The following is a 23,295-nucleotide window of genomic DNA, read 5'->3' on the forward strand; positions in this document are numbered from 1 at the left end:
TTTAAAAATTAATACTAATTTTTTCTTTAAAAAAATGATAGAATATTAAATTATCAAGTTGAATTAAGTAGCTAAAAATTGATTTCCCACTAGAAATTGTTTTTTAAGGCAAAAATGAGCACCTATACTTCTGACCTTCTTTGGCTAATTCTTGAAAATCTGCTGGATAGATTTTCTTCAAATTTGGAATTTTAATTAAATAATAGGTAATGTTTAATAATAAATTAGTGGTACAACTTAATATTTTATTAAAATGTCAGTTTACGAGTAAAATCTAGGACTGAAGATCTACTCCAAATGTGTTCTCAAAATAAGATTTCAGAGAAAGGTTTTCAATATAATTGATGTAATACTGCCTAAATAAAAAGTACACGAAGTTTGAACAAAATCTTTGAAACCGTTTTTAAGAAAATCCGTAAAAACAACTTAACCTATTACCTACTTTTATACATGGCGAATTTCCACTTTTAAGTTAATATTTGTTCAAAATATTTATTGCCTGAAATTCCGAATAAGTGGTAAAATCTTTAAATTGTTTCATATGTAAGCCTTAGAATGGAAAACCTAGTTACGTCAATATTCTTTCATAATGAAATTTTAGCCCGCAATTACTGATCATTTACGCATTATAATTGAATTTTACATCATATTAAAGAATAATAGTTAATTTTAGGCGGAAACTTTTACCTATGAACCATTTTTTAAATAACTCAAATCAGCCTTTACCCAATCTTCAGAGTGGAAAACCTAGTTACATCGATATTCTTTCATAATGAAATTTTAGCCCGCAATTACTGATCATTTACGCATTATAATTGAATTTTACATCATATTAAAGAATAATAGTTAAATGTACGAGGAAACTTTTACCTATGAGCCATTTTCTTACATGTTATTTACATGCTTAAACATTGTCATGTGGTAATTTTTTCTTACACTGGCTATATTATACCAAGTACAACAATAACAAAAACATGAAACGATTCTCCCAAAATACTTAAACAATTGTGTGTAATACGTGCATAGGTTACTTAATATCATTAAATGAGGATAAGCCAAATACCTTATGAAGTCTATACAAAAGGAAATGTCTTGAAAGCTTATCGTACTCATCTTCCTCGTCTTAGAATCTTGATTGTGGTTTTCGTTACTTCACTTCGATATATGTAGAACTAACACTTCTCGAACCTTACTTCGTAAAGGTCTTCGCAAAGGCTTAAGAATTTATTAGTCTTATGAAAATGAGGTTACGTCCACAGTGCTTAATATTTGTAATTATAGGGCGTATTTTTATGATATCCCTTATCGGTTTCGGTCTTTCAACCATCTCAGAGGAAGAATAACCAGATTAGGGTAAGGAATTCGACTTCACCGCTCTCTCCTGGCCACACTAAACTTACTAACTGAGCAGTCTAAGGAAGGGAGGTTACGTGGTGTTATCCAAAATATTAACGAATTGTCAAACATTTGTAAAAATTATGAATATAATTAACTGAAATCTAGTACATGTTAAAATGATTTTTTTTTTTTTTTTAATTCTGTACGAGTAATAGTATTATAGAACTGAGAAGTTGGAAATGTATTTTATGCGGAGAGGGGGCACAAAATTTAAAATAAGGACGTTTTTGGATTCTCTCCGAAATAATTATTGTTAAATAAAGTATGGAGGAATATGCTAGTCAAGTCATTTCAAAAATACGAAATGAGTAATATCTTTAATTTTTCTTCTAATTATACAGGTTTCTGTATTTGATAGTAATTATTAAGACCAGGACTAGATTGTGTAAGCTAGGTCGATCTAATTTAAAAATCTGAAGTAAAAACGATTAGAGAAGGTGAACATTACTCATAATTTCACTAGAATAATCCTGTTTTCGTATAAGGCAGCTAAAACTAAGGGCAATGCTAGATTGTACTAATTAGGTCGATCTATTTTGAAACACAAGAAATAAAAACTATTGGAAATAGGAGAAATTGTTTCCTAATTTCACTGGAAGACTGCTGTTTCAGTATTTGATGGTTAATATTAAGGGAAAGCTAGATTGTAAATATAAGGTCGGTCTATTATTAAAAAAAATATAAATAAAAACCATTGGAAAAAGTACATCTTTTCACCCAACTGCTTAATGATGCTGCTCCCGTGTTTATTAGTTTAATATTACGGCTAATGCTAGAATTTTCAGATCGTGCCGATCTATTTTAAAAACAAGAAGTAAAAACAATAGGTAAAGGTAGAACATTTCTCGTAATTTCACTAGAATACTTATGTTTTCGTATTTGATAGTACTTATTAAGTTGATAGCTAGATTCCGCATATTTTTGCCGATCTTTTTTGAGAAACAAGAAAGAAAAAACATTGGAAAAAGTGAATCTGCAGTCTTCCCAGAAAAAATTACTGTTGTATCCAATGGTATTTATTTCTTGTGTTTCGAAAGTGATCGACCCAATATGCAACAATCTAGCATTAGCCTTAATATTAACTATCAAATGTAGGAGCAGCATCATTCCTGTAGCATTGCCTTATACTATCGTATAGAGAAACCACAGAACTGCACTGAAATTGGGATAAAAGTTTAATTTTTCCAATTGCTTTTTACTTTCTGTTTTTATAAAATGATATACCCTAGCATTGGTCTTAATACGAACTATCAAATAAGCAAAATTAGACGACAATTTTGACTTATTCTGTAGCTTTTTACCTCTTACTTAAAAAAAAAGATCGTACCTACGTGTACATTTTACTATTGGCCTTAATCACTACTAAATATCACTATCAAATACAAAACAGGAGTGTTCGGGTGAAGGTAGAAGACGAATTCTACTTATTGATTTTTAGTATAGATCAATCAATCATGTACAATCTAGGATTGCCTTTAAAAATAACTATCAAGTGCAGAAACAGCAGCTTTACAGTGAAATTAAGAGACTATTACCACTTTTTCCACTAGTTTGTACTCCTTGTTTATCAAAACAGATCGACCCAACATGTACGATCTAGCATTGCCGTTAATTTAAATTATCTAATGCAGAAACCACCGCGTTCCAGTGAAATTAGGAGAAAATTTCCACTATTCCAGTGGTTATTTCTTCATACTTGAAAAACGTGCCTACATCTACATTGTTACATCGGCCTTAATATTAACTATCAAATACAAAACAGGAGTGTTCGAGTGAAATTAAATAATGATTTCTACATGTTCTAATGGTATTTGATTCTTGTTTTTCACAACAGATCGTCCCTTGCTGTACAACTAGATTTGCCTTATTATTAACATGTTCATTTTACCATTTGCCGTGCATCATGTATCTACAAAATATGTCTATTTAATGTAAGTAGAACTTTCATTATTTGGCTCAGTAAATTTAAATCACAATGTTTAGTTAAATATTAACTTCATTGAAACGATAAATTTTGTAAAGTTTTGTGTAGCATAATTCAGAAATACTTCATGTTGAACCGATTCAATTAATTTTATTAAGTGTATTTTTTGGAAATTTATTTCATTTATTGAATGAAAAGGTTTATCAATTGTTATAGATGTTTTTCTCTAGTTTCTTAATTTATGGTAAAATTCAAAATGCACTGTAATTTAATTAAACATGTTGGATTTTCAGATTAAACAATGCTGATACTACAGAACTGCCTGCAAATCCGTTCATCAATAGAAGACCAGGTGGAAAAGACGTGAATCATCTATCTAAGAAACCTACAGATTTGACTAGAGATCAGTTAATTAAACTATGTAGTTACTATATTAATGTACATGTTTACAGTCAGATTTGGGCAAAATTTCTAGCCACAGCTCTGCTAGACTTATATAGGACTTCCTTTCACTCACATTTAATCATATTGACGACTCCTTTCATTCACAATTATTTACCTTAATTGGTTAAATGTGAGCGAATGTAAGCCTATATAAGTCTTATGAGTCACTAAATGAGTTAAATGTGTGTTTAAGAAGGTCCTTTATAAGTCTAGTGAGTCGCCAACATGGTTAAATATGAGTGAATGGACGTCCTATATAAGTCATTAACATGGTAAATGGGAGTGAAAGAATGTCCTATTTAAGTCTTGAGAGTCACCAACATGGTTAAATGTAGCGTAGGGAGGTCGTATATAGGTCTCGTGAGTCACCAGTCAATTGAAGTTTTCCCAAACTCTGTAAAGATTTTATTAAACTTATTGTAAAAAAGTTTATAAATTATTTTTAAATAAAAAATAGTTAATTAATAATATTGTATTTATTTTTCCTTTTAATCTCTTAAATAATAAGAAATTAAAAATAATGGAAAAAAAAATGAAAAAAGAAAACATAAAAAAAAATAGTTAAAAAAGGCCTCCAAAGTTTAGAAAGAGAATCTAATAAGGTTAAAATAGTAATTGTTTTGCTACCTAGGAGTGACAGTACAAACTGCAGTTTATTTTTTATTAACTCCATTGTTTTTATTAATTATTATGTAGTTTAAGCTTTTTTAATTAGTAAATATAATATAGTTAGATGGCATTATAAATGTGTTAATTACTGATACCGGAAGTAAGCTAGAATAAATTAGTTTATGCAGAGAAAAAGTGCATAAAATGTTTCTTGCTTGTCGATTGTGCAATAGTACTGCGCAACTATATAGGTAAGTGATTTTGGCCGGGTGTGGAGGGTGGGGCGATTGCCTACTATTAAAAGCCCAATTTTTGAATTACCTACTATTAAAAACCCAATTTTTGACTAAATAGACGTATGTATGCATTATACCTATTTTTCATATTTAATGTTTAGAAGATTTATTAAATAATTCTTTCAGAAGAACTTACATGTTGAATGTTAGTGATTTTTACACGAGGCTGACATATGTTATCATACCTTTTTCGTCGTATTTGATTGGAATATTTTTATATTATAATTCTTATTTTTGACTAGACAGGCATATGTCATCATCATACCTTCATATTTGATAAAGTAAGACGAGAGTAGATATGTTAGGTGACGAGCGGCAGAGCGATCTACTCCCGTCAAACACTCAAGTCGTACTGAAGAGAAATCTTAACAGTTGTATATACACCGTTTTAGTGCTACCTAGTGGCAAATATGTAAACTAAAATATCTTTATAAACTTGTCAAGTCCAGTAAGTGCTGCAACCTTGTGGCCATTTTTAGAACTAATTTTTCCTTTTTTTAAAAAGGTTTTTCAACCTTTTTTAGTTTTGTTTTTATTCCTTCCACTATCGCAGCTATTTCAAACTTTTTTTCAGGTTTTCCTTTTTATTCTTTTTTTTTTTTTTTTTTTTCAATTAAACGCTTTTTAAATAAATCTGTGCAAACATGATAATAAAACAATTTGTTTTTTTTTTTTAGATGAAAAAGAGAATATTATAAGATTCTTTTTTATTAATTTATAATTTTTTTTTATACAGCAAACAAATTAAACATTTTATTAAAAAGAAGTACATGCAATTTGAAGTAAAAATTCTAACGTTACATGGTGAAATTAACGTGCACATTACGTGTAGTAACTACATAATACTTGTTTTATTAGTTGATTCTTCGCATAAATTTCCTAGGATAGATGATTTACGTCTATTTCACATGGGCTTCTATTGATGAACAGTTTTGCAGGCAGTACTCCAGTATCAGAGGTATTTAATCTGAAAATCAACATCATGTACAATCAACAATATTTATGTACAAAAAATAATTAGTTTTTACTGAGTTTAGCTTGAATTAAGAACCTAGAAAAAAAAAGAAACTGATTATGTATTCATAAAAATTAAATAAATGTGAATAAATGAAAGTTTAAATCATTTTTTTAAAGAACCTAACCCTTTCTATCAAAGAAAATGAAATATGTTTATCAACGCGGGTGAAGAACATTTAAAAAATAAAGCAAATTATTGCTGTTGCTAGATGATAAAGAGAATGTTCGGACAAAACCGAATAATCTTTTTAACCCACTGTCTTTAGGTCGTTAGGAGGTTATTTAATGTTTATTTTAATAGTGTCAAAGTACATGTCCATGCTACCTAGCGGCAAACACTGGAACTAGCAAACACTGCAATTACATATTTCTAGTTTAAGCTATTGCCGCTAGATAGCATTGGCATGACCTTAATACCTCTTTATTAATATTTTTTTCATTCCTGATTTTAAAGTAAGAACAGAATGTATAGTATTTCTAATAAGGTTGCCCAATATCTTTAATCTAATTATAAGGACTTCAATTTCTAATTTATTCTTTGATTTAAATACAGCAAATACAAAGAAGCTACAGAATTCACAATACATTAAACATTGTATTTTTCAATCGAATTAAAATCTTTCTAGGGAAAGATTTAATTCATCTGATAAAAAGTATCATCTATTCCAGGTAATGTACAAATAAAAGTAAAGCTTACCTGAAAAAAAAAACCAATAAGATAGTTTGGTTTGATTTCCCTGGAATGATGAAACGGATTGCGAAACACCTCAACTTTTGTGGATGCTGGATTTAAAGGATGGCCTTAAGAAAGACGAACGAAGATATTATTATTAACAATAATAAAAATTAAATTCAAATTCACTAAATTATTAATACCTATTCAATCCTAAGTTAATAACAATATTCAATATTGTAAAATTATTAATTATATAGTTTGTATTGTAGCAACAATGCCTCAACGAATAAACGAATTAAACTTGACCAAGAACTGAAATAATTTCTCCTTGAAAAGTAAGTCTTTTCAAACAATTAAACCATTTCTCATTCAATAACTTATTAAACATGGGTTATAATAGCGGAAGACAACACGCCCTATCTGCCTATTTGAGATACTTGACTTAATTGTTGCAAAAAGTTCAGTTTTGAAGAAGTAAAAAGACCAATCACTTTATTAAAACTGTACGGTAGGGCAGTTGTATAATTAAAATTCTGAATGTGCAATCTGTACAACACTAATGTTTATGACTTAATAATTCACTTTAGAAAAGGCAATTTAATCACTAAAAAGCCTTAAGATGATAGAGAATCATTAAAAGTGTAAGCATATCCACTTTTTTTTAAAAAACGTACATAAATATAAGTTCATGTACCTTCTGGATAGTTTGAATTTAGGCAAATCATTACATTTACTAGGTATGTAATCTATTACTGTATACTTTATTATTTATCTTTAGATAATACGACTTAATATCTTAAATGAGAAACAAAATGCTGTAAGCTGAAAACATGTACTTACTGTTGCTGTAGGAGTTGGAATGTGTTACACTGGATAAGATGTCATTAATCCAGCCATTTGTTTGAATTGAACTAGTTCAGAGTTACCATTAGAATGTCGAAAGAACGCTGAGAACAAAAATAAAAATTATATAAACTATTATTTATACGATTGTTTTCATTGTAATTTACAAATATTTAGAAAAAAATCTATTTTCAATAAGTTAGAATTTAAAACTACTGGTGCGAACCTTGCAAAATCCAAGGTCCATAATTCTAGGACGTAATTAAACTTCACATTATTAATTTACATTTCATGGAGATTACTCTCCTCTTTAAATGAGAGAAATGTGAATTAAAACTGTCCGGTAGGGCAGTTGTATAAGGGTTGATATTTACGTGGAAGTTCATAATTCCCAAATTAATTATCAATTTACTTTTATAGTAGTAAAGACGATCAAAAATTATTAACATGTTACAAACTAAATCTACCTACTTATGACCGTTGAAACATTTTTATGAAACAAAATAATGAAGACTAAAATAACTTATGCGTACACTTAAAATGCAACTACTATCAACTGTCTTGGAAACATGTCAATTTCATAAACACTTCTAATCACATCAACTCGTAATTAAAAATAAAAGTATACACAAAAAATGTTGCTTACCTGCAAGAAGCCCTTAACGATATAACGATGCAAAATCAAGTACTTCATTTTCCTATGAAGTGATCGCTTAATGAAATAAATAATACCATCAGTTTTCTGGGGTATGTAACGTTCTTACAGACTTTGTTACAGCAGCAACAACTTAAAAACTACTAATCATCAGTAAATAACATCAAATTATGAAGTAAACAGTGAATTTTAAATATGGTAATTTTTTAGAAAGGAAACGTTTTTTAAAAAATATAATAATAATGAAGGTGATGTATAATTAGTGAATAAAACAAATTATTGTTATTGCTAGAAGTTAGAGATTATTTCGAAAAAACTGAGTAACACTTTCCAAACAACTAAATGACACTTCTTACCCCAACAACTAACCGGGCAGTTAGGTTTTGTTGTGAGGTTATAACTTTTAATAGCGTCGAGTACATGCTCATGCTACCTAGCGGCAATAGCTCAAACTAGTTGTGGAATTACATCTTTGTAGTTCAAGCGATCGCCACTAGATAGGACTGACGAACCATAAATACAATGTCTTCCTTCTTTAAATTTTTCATTGATATTGAACAAATATCAAAATAATACAAATCTGATGAAATTATTTTAATAATTATGGAAACAATGTTGGTTCGGGAGATGAAAATTCTTTATATATCTCCATAATTTGTATTAATAATTCACTGTTTACAATTAATGAACCTAAAGTTTCCATTAGTAAATACTAAAAACTAACGATTTTTATAAGATGATGAGGTTGTCAACAATTTAGAAGCCACGCTAGCCGAGCGGTTAGAGGTGAGACCTGCGAAGCTAATATGTATAGTGGTACTGGGTTCGATTCCCGGTCTTGGATTTTATTTAATGGTTAATATGAGTAATTTACAGTAAAGTATGTTTGCTAGTCGCCTCCGTCCACGACACCTAAGTGGCAGTTAGACTTGAAAATATAGGAATCACTTTACTTTACTTACTTGTCTACAATTCTAATGTTCCTAGCCTTGCTAATCCGTTGTATCCATCAATGAATAGTAAGACTTCATACTTCTCCATTTACTTGATGCTAATATGAAGATATTCACTCAAGACCAGAGGTAATTAAAGTAAGCAGAGAAGAATACCATAACTGCTTCTTTTTTTATTTAACTCTTGAAGCATTTCTCTTATTGAAGACTAGAATAACTGCAAACGACTACTGAAACAAATCAGCATTTACAAAGAAATATAAGATACTCGATACTACAATAAATTAACCATAACAAAAAATATTTTAGGTTGATGCACCAGTGTACACCAACGAATTCTGGTGGGACGAATTTCTCTCGTCAGGACTTAATATTTATTAAATTTTCATTTAACATAGTATTTTTACTAAATCAAATAATTTAAGTAATTCTTCAATATTATGCATGTTATGCATTATAAAATGAATCTATTGAAAGAAGTGTAAGAGCTTTCTCAAAACCACAAAATAAAATCGGGAAAAAAGGATTTCACTAGGTGTAGGATAAAACGGATTTTGAGGTCATTATGAATGGTAAGATCAACGCAAACCGAAGAGCATTTACTATTTACCCAAAGATTCTTGATTAGGGAGACTGGAAAAGTAGTACACTAAGATTTCTGTCCTAAGTATATATTGCTGCATAAGCAATAGCTATAGCAGTCATTTATTAGAGTTTTTAGCTATTGTTCAAGAGGCTTAAAAGAAGTTTAGATTGCGGAGTTTGCTTCCCTTCTTTTGGTGTACTGTGAGAGATCGAGTGAATCTTTAATCGAGAACAGTTTCATGAATGTGTGGAAGAATTTCACGGACCCATAGAGACACAAGTCTTAGTAAAATCTAGTGCCATCAAAAGGCTTCAGCTCAAGGAGGGAAGCACACAGAACGCGAGACGTACGCTTGATGGAGTTTTCAAGAAAAATGTTTCAATACAAGCTCTAGATCATAATAATATAATGAAAGTACTTATTAATAGAAAATCGTAAATGCTGTTCAAGAGAAATTACGAAAATCCAGGTTCAGTAAATTTGTATTAGATTTTCAGGTTTTGCGCCAAAAGAAGGCATTAAACCTCCTTATATTAAAGTAAAGGTGAGAATTAATGCTCAAATTTAAAGGGCCAAGTGACAAAGATAAGCAAAATACCTTATGAAGCCGATGCAAAAGCAAAGGTTTTGTTCACACACTTGCTTCAAGAAATACTTCTTATTCAACTTCTGCTTGCAGGCACTTCTACCCCTTTTATTCCTGTTACAAAATAGTCAATAACTATTGGCAGCGAAATACCGAGGTACTAACTTCATATCAGTTCTATCTACGAAGTCATTTAATTTTTCATCTGAACTGCCGAAATCACCATCATGTATAAATACCATAGTTTCGATATATTTCACACCTTTTTCAAGCCCTAAAATCTATGATACATAAATATATTGTCATCTTGTTATTTTTTCTTACGCTTCTTAATTATATGTAAATTATAAGTAAAACAATAACAAAAACGATTCTCCCAAAATACATACATAAACAATTGTAATTATAATTAATGTAATACGTACATAGCTTACTTAATATCATTAAATAAGATTCCTTTTTATTAAATCTATACCCTTTGATTTAATGACCGCTCGGTTATGCTGTTAATGTAATATAAGAAGTCTATGTATTGTACACGTCTAACTCGTTCTAAAAGCGAATTAAGCTTATCGTACTCATCTTCCTCGCCTTGAAAACTTGTCTTGAAGTTTTCGTTACTTCACTTTGACATAGAACTACCACTTCTAGAATTTTATTTTTTATAGGTCTTCGTAAAGGCTTAAGAATTTACTTATCTGTTGAGGATCCAGGTTACATCCGCAGTACATAATAATATTTGCATTTTTATTATACTCCTTATCGGTTTCGGACTTTCATCAATCGCAGAGGTAGAATTACCGAGTTATGTATAGACTTCACCATCGCCGATGTTCACGTGTTGCAAAACACTGACTGAGCAGACTGTGTAAGGGAGGTTACAGTGGTGTTATCCAAAATATTAAGGAATTGTCAAACATCTGTAAAAATATGGATGAATATGTTAGTCAAATCATTTCAAAAATTCGAAATGAGTAATATCTTTAATTTTTCTCCTTATTACATAGGAGCGCTCCGGATTGTGTATTTAATATTAATTATTAAGACCAGGGCTAGATTGTATAAGCTAGGTCCATTTATTTTAAAAACATGAAGAAAAAACTATTAAAAAAGTTGAAAATTACTCATAATTTCACTAGAATACTTTTTTTTTATTTGACAGTCAATTTTAAGACCAAGGGTACATTATGTAAGCTAGGTCAATCAATTTTGAGAAACAAGAAAGAAAAACCATTGGAAAAAGTGGATCAGCAGTCTTCCCGGAAACAATTTCTCCTATACGAGTATCCAATGGTATTTACTTCTTGTATTTCGAGATTGATCGACCCAATATGCACAATCTAGCATTAGTATTAACATTAACTATAAAATACAGGAGCAGCAACATTCCTGTAGCATTGTGTTACTATTAACTATCGTATACTGAAACCACTGCATCTCATTGAAATTGGGATAAAAGTTCAATTTTTCCAATTGTTTTTACTTTCTTTTTTTCAAAAATGATAGACTTTACAATTACAATCTAGCATTGGTCTTAATACTATCAAATAAGCAAAATTAGACGACAATTTTGACTTTTTCTCAGGTTTTTTACCTCTTACTTTTAAAAAAAGATCGTACCTATACGTACATTTTACCATCAGTGTTAACTATCAAATACAAAACAGGAGTGTTCAAGTGAATTTAGATGACGACTTCTACTTTTTCCAATGGTTTTTACTTCTTGATTTTCAAAACAGATCGACCTAACTTATTGCCTTTAATATTAATTATCAAATGCAGAAACAGCAGCATTACCGTGAAATTTAGAGACTATTTCAACTTGTTCCAATGGTTCTTACTTCTTGTTTTACAAATCACATGAATCGAAAATTTACCAACTTGAATTGACCTTATTGTTAACAATCAAATAAAGGAGCAGCAGTATTCAGGCGAAATTAGGCCAGAACTTCGACTTTTTCCCACGATTTTTACTTCATACAGTTCTGAATATATCGTACGTACATGTAAATTCTTACATCGGTCTTAACAAAACCTATCAAATACGAACCAGGAGTGTTCGAGTGAAATTAGATGAAGATTTCCTTTTTTTCCAATAGTTTTTCCTTCTTGTTCGAACCCACTTGTACATTCTAACATCGGCCTTAATATTAACTATTAAACTCTGAAACACCAGCATTCAAGTAGTTAAAAGACTGATAATTAGCAAAAAACTAATAATAATGAAGACTGATAATTCCCAAAAAAAAAAATGCCTGTTAGAACAAGTTGCTTAAGTAGACAGCTTTTTTTTTCGATTTTAATAAAATAAAATTTTGTAAAATAAATTTCTATATAACCTTATAGTAATAAAAATTTGATGGAATATTTTCAGTTTTAAATAAGAAAATGAATTTCCTTTGCAACTACGATGTTACCTGGCTGAGATCACGAGTAAAACTGGCGAAATGGCCGTTACGTAGATGAGGTTCTACAATGTACATATGTATGTGCTGCTATATTAAAAAAAATTCAATCAACTTATGTTGAATTTCATGAAATTATGGCTAATAAAAGGTTTACTAAACTTAAAATATTTTTAAATCATTTATTAATTAATTTATTGGGAACTACTTGATAGTGACCAAGCGGTACGTCGATAAAAAAATAGTTTCAACTAATTATCAAATTTTTTACTTTATTTAGACTAGTTTTAGTCTAATTAATTTTTGGAATTGAGTTTTTAAAAGTAATTTAAATTTTAACGACGAAAATAGAAAGCTATTACGTACGACTTCATTTTGGCGATTCCTAAAAATTGGCTCAATAGATTTCCTTTAAAATTGAAATTAGGGTTGAGTAATAAACTATCTTTAATATTTAATCAGTGGTTGAACCGTAAAATAAGTTGATGAGAATAGGTCCGTATCTTAAGTAGTTAAGTGTGAAGGTGCTGAGTTGGACTCCCACTCAAAAAACCTCTTTAAAATCGTATCTCAGATAATAGTTTTCAATAAAAATAATAGAATATGATATATTCAGTAATTGTACAAAGCTTAACGTAAATTTCTGTAGTCGTTTTCTTTGAAACCATAAAACAAACCAAACAACTTTGGTATCCATCAAACAAAAGAGATCAGGGTTGAAATTTTGGTGCATCGTTAAAACTTACGTTAGATAGCAAATTTACGCAATTAAGACAAATCCTTTCTTAAAAAATGTTTAGAAAATCTTTAACCAATAGTTATCTATGAGTCAGATAAGAGTGAAGGTCCTGAAGTTTAACATCCACTCCAAAAACCTCTTTAAAATCATATCTCAGAAAATAATTTTCAATAAAAATAATAGAATATGATTTGTTCAGTAATTATACAAAGATTCAAACAAATTGTCTTAAAACGAACCAAACAACCTTCGTATCCATCAACCAAAAGAGATTAGGGTTGCAATTTTAGTAGGAATTTAATGGTGCATCTTTAAAACGTACGTTAGATAGTAAAACGCAATACTACAATATTGTAGTAAGGATTAGGTATGTCCCATTTATAAAAATATAATTAAAAATATTACTAATTAAATTATAAAATTAAATCAAAATATGACTGAATATAAAAGATAATAATCACGTATTAATTAATGCGACAAAGGCAACTCCTACGGTAATATTAACACATTCAGACTATGTTAATAAAACAGACTTCAACAAAAACACACAGAGGTTAAGTACGACCCGACAACCCAATTACAGCAGCAAATATGGCTTATAAAAACAGCCACCTTTATCACACCTAACAATTTAACCGTAAGTAGCCACACACATTCAAGTTTAAGCTCTTCCTCGGAACTATTAACAGAAATATTTCTTTGTTTATAATCTACCTATGCTGGAAATATCCAATCGATTCTCCATCATGCTTGTGCTTGGAACTACTCTAGTCATATCGCGGAAGGTAACGCTATGATTGTCTCGCGTTCAGGTAGAGTGTTTACATTATTGGATAGGGAAAAGTTAAAGTCGTTATTTAATTCTAAAAGCTGTTTTAGAACTACTACTATTAGACAATTATTTTGGGAATCCGATCCTAAGGGCGGATACAAATCCAAAAATGTTACTTCAAGAGTACAGCTTATTAAAGATGGTTTCAGTGAACTAAAAAATGAGTTAATATTATTTGGAAAGGAATGTTTTCAAAAACTTGAAAGTGATCCAGTAGTACTCTATCAACCAGGTATTTTTTAATTCTAAACTTTAAAAGTTAGTTGTTGCATTCTTTAATAATGATGGAACAATACTAATTAAAACTATTTTTAATATTTACCCCACATTAATGTTTTCTAGGATTAATAGATAAACAGTGGGAACTCCACAAAAAAGAACATCTAGATCAGTGGATTACTACTTGTGATTCCGACCATGGAGAAGGGTTTAGTTCTTGCGAATTAACTATTAACAATTCGGGAAATGGACTATTTTCTGGCTGTTTAAGTACTCAAGTTCCAAAGGATGGGGTGATTAAACGAGCCGGCTACTGTTCAGTTCGTACCAAAAGAGTTAGGGTAAGTTTTTTCTACTGAAGTCAGTGAGTGAAATGATCAATTTGTTTAAAGTGAAACACATTTGTGTTATCGTTTAAACTTTTTCTAAATTATTTTTTCTCAAGAATAATGATTGCCATTGAGGCTGTTATATTGCTTTATAACAAAGCATTTGCCTCCATAAAAGTAAGAAAATTAAATTTGATACTTCATCCAAAGCATGACTAATAAAGAAGCTTTTTCTTCTAGTTGTCTAAGAAAACATTTTAAAATTGTAGAAATCCTTTAAAAGAGACGCTTATTTAAATTGGGGTCAGTATACTCACCTTGTCATAAAATGTCGAGGAGATGGCCGTTCATATATGTTGAATATAGCTACAAGTGGCTATTTTGACCAACTTTGGAATGATATTTATCATTATGTTCTGTACACTAGAGGCGGACCTTACTGGCAGATTACTAAGGTATAACATATCCTAAAATTTTAATAATTAAAATTGTAATTGTAATTGTTAAACTGATGTCATATCTTTTCACTTTTTATTAGGTCCCATTTTCAAAATTCTTTTTTTCAAGCAAAGGAAGAATACAAGATATCCAGGAAAGAGTACAATTAAATAAAATTACCCACTTCGGGATTACAGCATCGGATAAAATAAATGGACCTTTTTCTCTTGAAATTGATTATATAGGTTTAGAATATGATCCTTTACATATGGAAGAATTTGCTTATGAAAAGTACAAATTACCAAAGAATATAGCTGCTAATTAATTTTGTTTTCTGTATTTATATACTTATTATCATCTGTTGCTGATTGTTTAATAATAAAAACTTTTACTTTTTTGTGACTTGATGAATCGTAGCACTCTTAATAAAAATACTCAGTTCCCGCTCCAAAAGATTATCTAAACAAATAATTTATCTTGACATGAAAACGTTACCGATAATCTGGACTAATTAAATTTTATTTGTAAAACATACATGATTTTCAGATCCTAAAATTTGGATTTTTCCGCAATCTTAAATATGCAACAACGCAATGAAGGTATGAACCAGTAGAACGCACAGAAGTGGCTCTCTATTTCGTCTAGATGCTTGAAAAGGCAACAATTTATCGGCGAGAGGTCTGGGAAATAAAGGAATATGTAGGTGAAGCAATATTTATAAGACCGTACTCATTCAGTTCTTGTAGTGATTTATCAGAAGAGTGGATGTATCTGGTCTTACGGAAGTATATTTCAATCAATCTTCAATTATAGGTACTCAATCAGTTCCAAATTTACAGACAGAAATTTCTGGGCCAATATAGCACTGTACTTTGACAACCTATGGGCACCACATACAGAATTTATTTGGGTCTCTTTATTCTTCTGAGCTTTGCCCTAGTTTTATGTCTCTATGATAAAAGAAAAAAAAACAATAGCTTGTTCTGAAAAAACAGATAATTAGCTGGCTACCTCCACGATATCCAAAAAATATTTCCTTCTGAAATGAACTTTATATGTATATGTAATGCCCGCAAAACATTGGTGTCAACCTGCAAATACCCTTTTTAAAAAATTCCTTCATAATCCTTACAATCTCTTTATCGAAGCATGCAAATTTTTTTTTTACACTAATGTATATAGTTCACAAACTAGGAAATAGTTACGATGGTAACTAATAAGTTTAAGTACTAGGTTTGTACTAGTACAGAATGTTTCTATTAATTGGTTCCAACGTAAAACGAATAAATAAAATAGGCGTGAATATTTCCAAATTCCTGTATTTGCAATGAAAATTTTGAGTAGATGCTTTAAGAATGTCATAACATTCTCGGCCGGTTATATAAATTATAAAGTTCAACAAAATATTGTACAAAATGACGAATGAATATGGCGCTTCTTACACCAAAGAAATATTTTAAGTAACCTCCTAATGATTAAAAAAGAAAGAAGAAAAAAAAGGTAATGTATTCTAATATTACAACTAATAATGGTTTATTTAATGTTCTAACACTGTACACTGGAATTAGCCCGCTGAGTTTGACAACTGAGATTGTAACATAACTACCCATGTATGGAATATAGTTAAATCCTTACAATTATTTCACAAAAAATAAATGTAGCGTACAAAATAATGTGTATCTAAGGAGAAAAATCCTTATCAAAAGCGGGGTATCTTGTTAAAAAATTCAAATTAATAATCGAAACATTTTCAATTATTTGTTTTCTACCAATGGCACCAGCTAAACAAGGAACAGAAAAAACAAGAATCCTGTTTTTTTGAGTGGATCAACATCTGGTTTTTTTTTTATACTTCAAAAAAGAAAACAAAAATTGTTTACAACAATTAAAAACCAGATGTGTACCCGTTCCATGGATAGTTGTTGCCAAATATTTCTGAGCGGCAGTGAAAATGATTTTTACTAGAAAAAGGCTTAGAATGCAAACAGTAATAAGAAGGCCATCAAAAGGCAAAACAGTCCCATAGCCTCGGAAAGGGCAAAACCCAAGATGGCATAAGTGAACAATTGTTGTTTGAGAGATGGGTTCCTGGCATAACCAATGATTAGTGAACCAAATACTGTTCCGATTCCAGCACCTGAAATGATAAAATCTTGGATTAGTGCAAAACAAAAACATTTAAGGAAGACAAATACTTAAACTACTTCCTCTTACAGATCTTTTTCAAACATAAAGATGCCAACAACTTAAATTCTTTGGATGTTACAACTGATCGGGAGCAATGGTGACTAATGTATTAGAAGGTACTACAACCAAACTTGAATATAAGTGATTGTAATTGAGCCCTTGCGTAAAAACTTGTTTAAATATTTTATTGAGTATGTTGAATTCGTTCCAAGAAAAGAATATTTGCGGGTAATTATGAAAATTAAGAACGCTCTGGCGTACCGAAGAAGTTTGAAGTTGAAGACTCATGTCAGACGCTAGCTAAACTTGCAGATTCATTACGAGTTGATCACACAACAGTTTCGAAACGTTCAAAAGCATGGACATTGGGTGCGACATACGAATTGAAGCCTAGAGACGTCGAAAGGCGTCTTTTCACGTGTGAAGGTCTGCTTCAACGTCAGAATAGGTTTTTTTTTTTGAATCGTAATGTAACTGGCGATGAAAAGTGGATACAATACGATAATTCTAAGCGTAGAAGATCGTGGGGTAAGCCTGGCCATGCATCAACATCGTCGGCAAAGCCGTATATCCTTGCTTTAAAGATGCTGCTCTGCACTTGGTGAGACCTGGTGGGCGGGATTTAATACGAGCTGCTTAAACAGAAGGAAACAATCACGGGAGACCGCGATCGATCGGAGTTACAATTGATGCGTTTTGAGCAGAGCATTGGAACTAGTTTTATTTTAGTTGACTAGTTTATTTCCAGTGATTGACCAATTTTTTTTAAACCCCAATATCCCGTGGTACAGCATCCAACTTTTTTTTTTAAATTTTCATAGTACTTGAAATAAAAACAAAATTTTATTTAAATCGGTTAGGTTTTTCAAAAGTTATGGCAATGTAAAATATGAAAAACAAATTTCAGTATAATGTCAAAATTACCGAATTTTTTTAAAAGAAGCTGTTCAAACTGGACACCATCAACAGATAGGCAAGCCAAAACTCTGGACTCCCACGCTCTGTGTTTAGCAGCACTTATGGTGGCAAAGTCAAGAAATTTGTTTTTCATATTTAAAATTGCCAAACTTTTGGAAAACCTAACCGATTAAAGAAAAAAAAAAATTAGTTTTTTAGGAGCTCAAGTACTATAAAAATAAAAAAAAAAATGTTTCATTTGAAAAAAAAAGTTGGATGCTGTATCTCGGAATATTGGGGTTTAAATAAATGGGTCAACCACTGAAAATAAACTAGACTAAAAATGATTAAATACGTGTTTTTTATTTTTTCGAAATTTTCCGCCGTTTAAAACAAAAAAGTGGGTGGAGCACATAACTTTGGTCACCCTGTAAAATACTGAAAATTTTACACATTTTAACCAAATTCATCAAAAGAAAATCAGGCTCTTGCAAATTAATGGTTTATGAGCGCTTTGCGACGAACAAGAAAGTTTTCAAGAAATATTCATCGGAATTGTGAGGACAGCTAGGTCATCATGCCAACCACGCATGAATGAGTTGCCACTGAAGCTGAAGATGACAAATTTTGATATCTAGAAACAGTGCGTCTTATTCAATGATTCAAGCTTAAATTTTGGGTATTTCAAGTAGATTTGATCTCTCATTCATTTGTGTTATTACTGTTTTGATACCTCTAAACGCAATATTTTGGGTAAAACATTATTTAGAGCAGAACAGCACTTTAGGGCAACTACGAATTGACAATTAATAATTAATTTAATCAGTAAGTTCTTTAAGAATACTGTGTTACTTATTCTGCAAAGACAATTACTTCTAATGTTAATATCAATTATGGAATACATAACATAGTACACTTACAAAGAAAATCTAATGTACTAAAAGGAAAGCTATTTATTTCAAGTCCAGCTTTAGTTCTACTTCAATTCAATTTAAATGTAGAGAAATTTTAATTAACTGTTCACATTAAAGTATACCCACATAATTAACTACAACTATGACTTAATCTGATTAATGAGTAAAGTATCAACAGTTATGATGATATACTCGTAGCTCTACATTTAACTTAACAAACTTTTTTTTATAATACCCTGAAGTAGGTAGCAAAAATTACCGAAATGTTGGTATAAAGCATAAAAGTTGTTTTTATTTAAGACCGCACCTCCATATTCCCCAAAAATCATCTATCAACAACGGTCGAAAAAAACCAAAACCATCATTAATAAGTAACTCATTAAAGACTTTGAACACCCTTAAAAAAAGTTTCACGAATTCCTGACTTTTGGTAGCGTCTATACTAAAGATGACATATACAATATAAATTTGATATTGTAAACAATAAATGTAATAGAGAAAATAGTTACCTACAATTCGTTCTTTTTTGATGTATTTCACTGATAATCGAACCAATTCATAAATTTATGTACGTAATTACGTACTCGTAATTGAACTGAACTAATAGTATTTGCAGAATTACTGATACATTCTTGGACTTTTTTTTTGTAAATTCAAGTCAGCTCTAAGTAGTAAAAAATGCTTTAGTTTTTTTTTTCAGGTGCAATCAATCACGAATGCAATAGCATTATTAAGTAATGCCTTACAACCAGTTTCTACGATATTGAGGTTTAGTTTTTTAAGTAGGATAGTGTACGCTAATTACAGCCTTCTGCTGGTCCACGAAAATTGTAAATCACTTTTACCCGTCAACAGGTATGAAATATTAGAAGAATGTTACTCTACAGAACAGTAAGAGGAAGTTACATATATATAATAAATTCAAACATATAATCATTACAATAAGTTATTACATTACCTTAGATGCTGTTAGTGCGATTCTTAAAATTTATTAAATTAAATACTAATTCAGGAATATAAGATTTTATACATCACAAAATTTACAATCGATTTTCTGATAATATACATTATTTTCACATTGTTTATTTAGGTATAAAATCATTTTCTATACAAGCACAATATCAATATGGATCACTAATATACTCCGAAATTAGATAATTAAATTTTTAAAATTGTTTCTTAAAACATTAAATTAAAATTAATCATTTTTAATAATAAAAATTAATTAATATTTATCATTAATGAAATTACTTTAACCCTAGATTAAAAAGCAAACAATATTAAAAAAGCAATCAAAATACAGAAGAGACCGGTCGCTTCTGTTAGAGCAAAGCCTAGAATCGCATACATAAACAGTTGTTGTTTAAGAGTAGGATTTCTTGCATATCCAATCATCAGCGCTCCAAAAACAATTCCCATACCGACCCCTGTGAAATAATTTTCGACTAAAATTTAATACTTTAGATTTGTTGTTCAAATCTGGCCAACGATCTTCTAATACTTGAAGTTCTCAATTGTTTACTGTTTCGTATCATTAACGATTACTTTCACCAATATTCTTGATAAAGGTGAATTTCAGCTATAATTAATATAAATTTAATACAATTATTGGTTAACTATAATAATCTAAACTAATATAGGAAATGAAAAAAGAAGATTTTCTTGTAACCTATTCAAATAATATAACATTTAAAATTTAAAATAATGTATCAGAACTTTGACACCATTATAATATTGTTATTTTTCGCATGAACTTAATTTGAATTAAAGCACTATTCCATAATTAATATATGTGTATAAATATTACCTGAACCAGCTACACCGACGGTAGCTGCACCAGCACCGATATACTTGGCTGCAGAATCGATATCTCTAGTAACGACTGACGTTTGAAAATGACGAATCGCAGGAAGCTTGAAGTTTAAAAAGTATTAGAAAGTATGAAGTTGTTTAACTTTTAAGTAATACAAAAGAAAAACAAAACTTACAATGCTAACAGTAGAGGGAGCAGGCGAGATATTTTGATAGTTGTTCATCTGCGGACTCTGTTGAACAAGAACACTGCTCAATGGCCTGAAGTACGCCCGCGAACCAGATACCAACTGTAAGGGGATGAATCTATTATTATACAGAATATTTAAAACTTATAATCATACGAATTAATAAATACCAGTTTTTGTGAACATTTAGACTACAGCAGTACATTAGCTTTTCCATTTATAATTTTATGTAAAAGAGAGAATGCCACAACATCCGTTCCTCCATCACAAAAAATAATAGAACTATTTAAAACATCTGAAATGAACAGCGAATACACGTGCAAAGAAAAAAAAAATGCCTAATTTATCAAAATACTTAATCTTTACCAAAATCTACTGCCACAAACAATATCTTCTAGACCATCCATTTACGAATTTCTCTTTTCCCAAATTTCTTTCTTCAAAATCTTAAAATCTCCTTCAAGTTACAAGTAAAATGAATTACCCCAATTACATTGGCTTTGTACAATTGAATTTTGAATTTCAACAGCGTACAAAAACATAATACGTCTTGCACGGAAGCTATCAGAATCTTATTTCTAGAAGATGTTTTACCTAAATTAATAAAAGCTTTCTCTCCTTATTTCTCTACATCTAAAGAGATTTATAAGTATTTTGAAATCATTAGCCCAGGTTGTTCGAACATTTCCTCTCAATGTATCCATATCGCTAACCGACATCTTTTCGTTAATAATAAGTTCCTTGGATTCAAATCTAAAGATCTATTACAGCTAAAATTTACTTTTAGGCAGAATATAAAAACATGATTAGATGCAGAATTAAAAGTACTTAACTCACTGAAGTAGTTCGGCATTCTAATTTTTTTTTTGTTTGGTATTCTAAATTTTAATTTTTTTTTTAAAATAAAAAAAACCATAAGTTTTCTCTCATACATTTTATAGCCCCATACTTAAGCAGTCGCGTAAAAAAAAAGCACCGCTTTAATTACATATTGAAAACTATAAAATTTACAGGTAAGTGTGATTACCTTTTTCAATAATTTATTTTCTTAATTTCATTAATTCCTACTTAAGCAAATTTTGAGAGAAATGTGCATACGTATTTACATACAAATATACATAAGATAAACATAATTTTACATTATCACTATTACATAATCCAAAATAAAAATAAATTAAACTAAAATAACAAGACTAAAGCAGAATTTAGGATAGGGCTTTACAGAAAATCTAAGTTATCTTTTGTTTTTAAGACATACCCAATCTGACCTTATAAGCACAATCAAGAATCTGAAGGATTTTTAATAATTTTATAGCAATTTAAATTTTCTAGTGTGATCAACTTTTACTAAAATCTTCAATTTTTCAAATCAATAATCTTTCAATTAAAAAATGGAAGTTCCAATAAAGTTGACCTATATTTTAAAACTAGTTTGGTACATATAATTTTTTTTTCTTCTCCAGATTAATTAATTTTACCTAACAAATAGCAATCTCTGAGCGGATTCATCTGATTTTTGTTTCAATTTTTTGAAATAACTTTGGAAGAAAATGTGAGCTGAACTATTTATAGACAAAACCAAATATATCTTACAAAGATTTTTTATAACTTATAAAATGCACACTTACGGTAGTCCTGGCTGTGGGGATAACTAATTTTGCAATGGTGAACATCTTGAATTCTTGGTATCTGGTATTTTCCTACAGAAAAATTGTAGAAATGTTAAGTGTAGATAGAAGATGTAAAGAGGCTTTAGTTATACACATGATTAATATAGAAACACTTTTGAAACATTATATACCTTTTAAGAGGTTTAATTGATAATTATTTTTAACTAAAAAATACTTAGACCGAAAAGTATTGAGAATACCGGAGATAATGAAAAAATGGCCGACGGGTAGAAAGAGAATGAGAAGTAAAGAGGATAACCTCGTCAGCTAGTAGTCAGTAAGTGAAAAAAAATCCGCCACACTGTGTTAACTACGAACATGAATGCACGTGTAATCACTAAAGCTTCATTTTCAAATAATAGTAATATATTTATTTCAGTACTTACCTCAACCGGGCTAAAGGCTCAAACGGTGGAACTCAACGAACGAGGAGTATGGCCGCTTAGCGAACTTCTAGCTGATATGGGTGGGGTGTACGAATAGTCGAGTTGGACGGAAGTGCGGAGTAACAACCAATGAAAACGCAGAATTGAATCCCACATTTATTCCAGCAAAATTCTCCCCGCTATGATATTGATCTTATTTGAAACCCTCCTTTTTAAACGACCCGAATATTCAAGAATTTTCACTACTTTTTTCTAAAGAAAATTATTGTGGTAAAAAAAAAAAATTGCATTT

At 30.1% G+C, this 23,295-nt stretch overlaps 3 protein-coding genes and 1 long non-coding RNA gene across 16 annotated transcripts; 2 read left to right on the top strand and 2 right to left on the bottom strand.

Annotated features, from left to right (window-relative positions):
* LOC141454406 (uncharacterized) lies at positions 1 to 4,492 on the top strand. The gene is made up of 3 exons (XM_074128584.1): positions 1 to 206; positions 3,233 to 3,329; positions 3,616 to 4,492. The coding sequence occupies exons 2-3, from the start codon at positions 3,274 to 3,276 to the stop codon at positions 3,884 to 3,886; spliced, it is 327 nt and encodes a 108-aa protein (XP_073984685.1). The 5' UTR covers positions 1 to 206; positions 3,233 to 3,273; the 3' UTR covers positions 3,887 to 4,492.
* Positions 4,493 to 5,235: 743 nt separating this feature from the next.
* Positions 5,236 to 13,986, bottom strand: LOC141454407 (uncharacterized). Of its 11 annotated transcripts, none has more exons than XR_012458698.1 (8): positions 13,593 to 13,714; positions 12,405 to 12,482; positions 10,000 to 10,907; positions 8,825 to 9,045; positions 7,854 to 8,002; positions 7,205 to 7,311; positions 6,386 to 6,489; positions 5,236 to 5,638 (listed from the first exon to the last, which is right to left on the bottom strand). It is a non-coding gene; the product is annotated as an uncharacterized lncRNA (long non-coding RNA). The 11 variants fall into 11 exon arrangements; XR_012458699.1 differs by having other exon boundaries at positions 12,405 to 12,479; positions 13,593 to 13,701; XR_012458702.1 differs by lacking the exons at positions 12,405 to 12,482; positions 13,593 to 13,714 and adding exons at positions 12,038 to 12,151; positions 12,327 to 12,341.
* Positions 13,925 to 15,360, top strand: CIA30 (complex I intermediate-associated protein 30). Its single transcript, XM_074128575.1, has 4 exons — positions 13,925 to 14,195; positions 14,306 to 14,523; positions 14,781 to 14,966; positions 15,050 to 15,360. Exons 1-4 carry the CDS (start codon positions 13,925 to 13,927, stop codon positions 15,272 to 15,274), a joined length of 900 nt encoding a protein of 299 aa, XP_073984676.1. The 3' UTR covers positions 15,275 to 15,360.
* An 892-nt stretch (positions 15,361 to 16,252) lies between these two features.
* On the bottom strand, positions 16,253 to 23,144 carry ATPsynC (ATP synthase, subunit C). Of its 3 annotated transcripts, none has more exons than XM_074128580.1 (5): positions 23,004 to 23,144; positions 22,576 to 22,647; positions 20,936 to 21,049; positions 20,755 to 20,860; positions 16,253 to 17,086 (listed from the first exon to the last, which is right to left on the bottom strand). In XM_074128580.1, the coding sequence occupies exons 2-5, from the start codon at positions 22,618 to 22,620 to the stop codon at positions 16,923 to 16,925; spliced, it is 429 nt and encodes a 142-aa protein (XP_073984681.1). In that variant the 5' UTR covers positions 22,621 to 22,647; positions 23,004 to 23,144; the 3' UTR covers positions 16,253 to 16,922. The 3 variants fall into 3 exon arrangements, with proteins under 3 accessions (XP_073984681.1, XP_073984684.1, XP_073984682.1); XM_074128583.1 differs by lacking the exon at positions 23,004 to 23,144 and adding an exon at positions 22,749 to 22,824; XM_074128581.1 differs by having other exon boundaries at positions 17,031 to 20,374.
* Positions 23,145 to 23,295: the final 151 nt, after the last annotated feature.

This window comes from Rhodnius prolixus, unplaced genomic scaffold (genome assembly GCF_049639745.1).
Source record: "Rhodnius prolixus isolate KJV_2025 unplaced genomic scaffold, Rpr scaffold_9, whole genome shotgun sequence".
Taxonomy (NCBI): domain Eukaryota; kingdom Metazoa; phylum Arthropoda; class Insecta; order Hemiptera; family Reduviidae; genus Rhodnius; species Rhodnius prolixus.